Source organism: Egretta garzetta, unplaced genomic scaffold (assembly GCF_000687185.1).
Source record: "Egretta garzetta isolate BGI_Z169 unplaced genomic scaffold, ASM68718v1 scaffold87, whole genome shotgun sequence".
Classification (NCBI taxonomy): Eukaryota; Metazoa; Chordata; class Aves; order Pelecaniformes; family Ardeidae; genus Egretta; species Egretta garzetta.
The window spans coordinates 520,842-526,320 of record NW_009260286.1 but is presented as its reverse complement, the minus strand read 5'-3'; the positions used below and the strand labels follow the sequence as shown (position 1 = coordinate 526,320).

General features: G+C 46.0%; 1 protein-coding gene across 1 annotated transcript in view; it reads left to right on the top strand.

Annotated features, from left to right (window-relative positions):
- Window positions 1–4,620, top strand: part of FKBP1B (FKBP prolyl isomerase 1B) — a 46,904-nt gene extending 42,284 nt beyond the window's left edge. Inside the window, exons 2-3 of the mRNA XM_035897953.1 lie at window positions 1,752–1,864; window positions 4,492–4,620. Coding sequence (XP_035753846.1) covers window positions 1,754–1,864; window positions 4,492–4,620 — 240 coding nt within the window. The 5' untranslated portion in view covers window positions 1,752–1,753. The remainder of the gene's footprint in view (window positions 1–1,751; window positions 1,865–4,491) is intronic.
- The last annotated feature ends 859 nt before the right edge of the window (window positions 4,621–5,479 follow it).

Here is a 5,479-nt window from a genome sequence, read left to right as displayed (position 1 = left end):
CTTCTCCTGATGCAGCCCAGAGTACGGTTGGCCTTCTGGGCTGCCAGCGCACATTGCCGGCTCATGTCCAGCTTTTCATCCACCAGCACCCCCAAGTCCCTCTCGGCAGGGCTGCTCTCGATCCTTTCTTCCCCCAGCCTGTACTGATACTGAGGGTTACCCCGACCCAGGTGCAGGACCTTGCACTTGGCCTTGTTGAACCTCATGAGGTTCACACAGGCCCACCTCTCCAGCCTGTCCAGGTCTCTCTGGATGACATCCCGTCCTTCTGGTGTGTCAGCTGCACCACTCAGCTTGGTGTCATCCGCAAACTTCCTGAGGGTGCACAGCTGGCACAGCTGTGCTTGGCAATGTTGTTTTCAACCAGAAACTTTCTCAGATATTTGCTGACTGATTAACTTCTCTTTGTACAGCACCTTGCACAGGAGGGTTGCGGTGTATGCCCAGAACACTGGCACTGCAGCATTACAAAGAAAGGATTTATGCTAATATATAAATAGCAGCCCACCCTTGCAATAGCCAGAGCATAGCATTTTGAAAGAGCAATTGCCAGGTACTTTTAAGCTGAAAGCTACCATAATTATCTGCTGTTTGAAAAGAGAATGAGAATACCTAATCATGTAGCGCTCTGTGAAGGTTTACCCCTTTGCTGCAGAATCTGGGCACGTGTTCATAATGTATGGGTTGAAACAGTGTTGTGCCCACCAAAAGGAATGAGTAAGGTGTTCCTGTGACTGCCTCTTGTGGCTGAGTGAAAACATAGAATGAGGGTAGTAGAGTATTCATATAAATGTCCTTGCTGTTTTCATATTTGTGAACGCAGAGCCTTTTCCACTCTTTCTGTATGAGGAGGAGACACATGCAGCTGTAATGTGTAGAGGTTTCACATGCGTGGTGCGGAGCAGCCCCACGTTTGTGGAATGCACGTTATTCTAGTAGTCCTGAGTAAATCAAGTAGGGAAGATAAACAGTCCAAGGTACCAAATATTCCTTCTAGGTACTCTGGTATAAATTTGCAGGAACAAGTCAAAGGAGCTGCTCTGTACTTGCAGACATTTAACTGGCAGCAAACTTAGCTTAAGAGTTCTGAAACCTCAATCTACATCACCACCCTTTGAAGTGGGTGGAAAGCTCCTAGGAGTTGGCTGTGGTGAGCTTTGGGCCACACATAGCAGCAGCCGCCTGGCTACCCGACACATACTCTGCAAGGACTGTTCCCTTTAGTTATGCTGTTAAAAAAATACCTTAAAATAAATGGTAGGTATTTAATGAGAAGTAAGCCTGGTCAAACTTAGGTTAAATCTGGTTTCTTTGTCTGTAGGCTCGTTTTAGGGAGCTTTTTTTTGTCTTTAGGAGCAGGCCTGGATCACGCACGTGCGTTGGAATTCGCTCTTCTGCTGCTTCCCACTTGTTCTTTGCCTGCTTTTATCTACTTAGCTGGGAAGCTCCACTGGGCGAGCAACAGCTCTTCTGTATGTCTGTGCAATGCTTGGTACATTATGAGTTATAACCTATTGCATTAAGAATAATAAGAAGAATATAGTTCCATTTTAGAGCCTAAGTGAAAAGAAGGCAAAGGTAACAATATGGTACCACTGTGTTTGACTGTTCTGCCTTTTTGGATGAAGTTTCAAATTGAAAATGGAAATGAGCAGCTGATGTGACCAAGACATTAATTTTTCACCGCTTCCCCCCCCAGCACTTAAATTCAGATGTAGCTCAGACTGAGACTGTGTGTCTTGTTTTGGCAGGGATGCTACAGAATGGAAAGAAGTTTGATTCCTCCAGAGACAGAAACAAGCCTTTCAGGTTCAAGATTGGCAGGCAAGAAGTCATTAAAGGATTTGAAGAAGGTGTTACACAGGTACAAAGAAATTATTCTGGCTGAAGGGTGTGTGAGCACAGCAAGGTCTGGTGCAGTGGTGACGAGACCAAGCAGAAATAGCGGTGTAGGATACCGAGTGGTTTTCTGAAAGCGTGGTCCATTCGAGCACAGTATTTCCTGTAGTTCTCCTCCGTCCATCCAGGGACATCCCCTGCTCACGAGGTATGCATTTGGGAGGGGGGAGGTGAAGCTCCCTCCCTAGGTGCCAATGTGCCATGCAAGCCCCATCCCTTTCCCATGGGCAGCTCCACAAATAGACAACAGCAGCCTCTAAAATGTTCCAGGTGGCAGCGTTTTATGGAGCGGCCTCTATTCAGCTACTCCATAAAAGTCCAAGCTGGTGGTTTTGATGACATCCATGACCGAGCTATAGATTTTGACCCTTACTGAATAAGGTACCAAACCACACTGTTAAATTTTTATCACTTCAGGCTCCCGGCTACAAAACTTAACATTCACTGACCAACACTATGCTGAGAAAAAGGAAACTGCCGTCCATTAATTACAGTTTGAGTGCCAACACAGTAAAACCCTAAAAGAGCCACACAGTGCAATTTATTACCAACTCTTGCTTTTTGTCTGCAGTGTTGTGAGGGCCTGCTATGCGAGTGAGGAGTGCGATCGGGCTGCTCACATGCCAGAGTGAATGAGATCAGGGTGCAAATTCCTCTTGGCTCCCCTTTTCTGGGTCCTAGAGCTCAGTGTAGGAGGAAACTGCTCAAATACTAATATAGGAACAACTGTAACAGGAACAACTTCTTATGCTTAAATAGAGAGAAAGGAAGAATGCAAAATGAGAAACAATCCACTGAGGAATGATGCAACCATGCTTTTCCAGAGAGGGATGGAAAACAAAATGGTTTCCAGCCCTATAGAGAAAGCAATGCAAGCATTCCCCTCTCTCCAGCCAGAAAAGAAAAAGTCCATTTGAGGAACCCTAGACTCCCTGAAAAATACCCACCCCATCCTCTCAAGGATTTGAGCTGGACTCTTTACTACTTGCTTTGGAGTAAGGCCTAAGAGGAGCTCAGAACCCCAGTGTGCTGCAGAAGCCGGAAGCCAGCGCAGATGAAGCAGTGGCAGCAGGCGCTGGGTGAATCAGTTTATCCCTTTCTTCACCACTCTCGCTCCCTGACTCCTGTGCCTTAATTAATAAGTGGCCAACAGCCATTCCAGTAATTGGTGTGGCAACACACTGCCCTGCTGCTCCTCCTGGTGGATTGCTGACTGAAGTCAAGCTTGTGGCTGTCTCCTTCCACCCCAGGGTTTTGAGGGGTTTGGGGAGTGTGATTGACACAAAGCACATGGAAAAAGGCAGTTCGCTACGCCTAGCATGCAGAATTTTCAAACCTTCGTTTACTGACTGTCAGAAGTCAGCAGTGTCTGTGTTTCTCTGCTCAACTTCTGGCAGTTCAAGGTTGCCCCATGCCTAAAATCCGTGCGTAACTTTGCAGCTGCCTGGCTTGCAGGGACCCGTCAGAGCGGCAGACAGCCTGCCCCGCACCAACCTCGCAGGGACCAGGGGAGATCATCTGCTCTTGCACCCTCAGCCCCATGACGTGAATGCTCCCGAAATGTGGGAAAGTTCATATTCATGTTTTTCTCCTACCTAAAATGATCAAAGCTCTAGCTTTGGCATATTTGGTAGGACCTGAAAAAAAATTCAACAGGAGACACATAATCTGTAGTACAGTGATGTGCCTGATCTTGGGAGATAGGTCCAAGTTAAAATCACTGCTTCAAATCAGGGATTGTTTCTTGGCCAATGAATATTCAATCACCAGTGTACAGTGCATGAATAGCAGTCTGAGAGTGCTCCACCCCAAAATACTCTGTTGGAAAAGCAAGGATTTGATTCTTGATACCCCAAATCTTGATGAGCGCTGTTACCTCCAGAGCTCACCTGGAGTGAGGGAAATCAGCATTTCTGCCCATCCGAGGGGCAAGGGCTCTCTGCTGGAATAAGCAACACCTGAGGTGAAATATCTGCCCTTGGGCTTGGGCTGAGTTTAGGGAAATAAGTACTTCTCGTAAGTAGGATTGCATCAGCGTTTGCTTTGCATTTGCCCAGCAGCAGAAAGTCAGGTGCCTACAGCATTAGCATTTTGAAGTCATCCCTGCTGGTGACTGAAGAAGGAAAAATGTTGCTGAACGCTTCTCAGGAGCTGAACTGAACTGCATTTCAGCACTGACCTCTCACGAACACAAAGCTCCAGCCCTATCTGTTACCGAGAGCCTTTTCCTAATGCCTGCTGAAGGTGTTACATGTGCCCGCCGTCCCACAGAAGGAACTCACACCTCCTACAGCTGGCTACAGCGTAGCCAATATGGACCCGAGTAAGCATTAAGAGGCCTCTGAGTCCCGGACTGGCTCTGGCAACTTAAGTAACTGCCATGAGAAGCCAGAGGAGTCAGGAGACCTTCATCTGAGCTGTTTGTGGCAGCTTCCGCTTGAAGCTGAAAGATTAATCCGATGATCCCAAACCTCCTCGATTCTGTAAATCTGCCACGTAGTGATTTGTTCTTTGTTTTCCTCCTAATACTGTTTTGTTTGTTTGTTTGTTTTTTTGTCTTCTCTTTTTCTTCCTCCAACATCCAAAACCCAGATGAGCTTAGGACAAAGAGCCAAGTTGACCTGCACACCTGAGATGGCCTATGGAGCCACAGGCCACCCTGGGGTCATCCCTCCCAATGCTACTCTCCTCTTTGATGTGGAGCTTCTCAGGTTAGAGTGAATCTTCTCGAGGGAGTTGGCTGGAGACATCTGTTAATAACCATCCGTTCTTTCTCGCCTTGCCAGCAGCGGGAGGAATCTTCACTGGAATCCCAATCTTCCCTGCTCAAGCTGTCCTGTCAATAGCGCCTGCCATTCGGTTTCTTATGCCTTCCTTCTCTTTTTTAACTTCGTGGTGTCCGTATTTGCCTTTCATTAGAAGCTTTGCTTTGGAAAAAATGTCTACAGTTGTAACATTTTCAAGTTGTACATTTTATTTAATTTGCATGTAAGAAGACTTCACAGTGATGATTGAGAAGATATATAAATATAAATATATATATATTCCTTATTGAAAAACCACTGCCTTACTGTACACTTAAACCAAGAAAAAAAACCACAAAAGGTGCTCAAAAAAAAAAAATCCAGTGTACGCCTTGTACATGAACGGGCATTAGCCAAACAGAGTTACCTGCGCTGCCACTTTTCTCAACTTGTACGTTCTGCTTGCTGCTGTTTTAAAAAATACTGTCTCATTTAAGAATTAAAAGTATATATATAAAACAATAAAATCTTGATACTTTACAGTTGCTGTTCCCTGTTTTTCTCCTCTGGCCACTGGAATTCTTTTTGGTGCATAAGAAGTTCTTTGAACAATCATCAACCCGTTTTTTGTTAATTATTTCTGTACTTATATGAAATACACATAATTCCATGCATGGCTTCTGTTATAGACGGCACAGTGAAAGGTCTCTGTGGACCAGAGGTGCCAGGAATGTGCAAGGGCGGGCTGCTGGGGCAGAGATTTCCTGACTCTCCATCTCCCCTGCCCTGCTGGTGGCCCCTTAACTCTGGCCAAAATTTGGCTGCTGAAGAGGTGG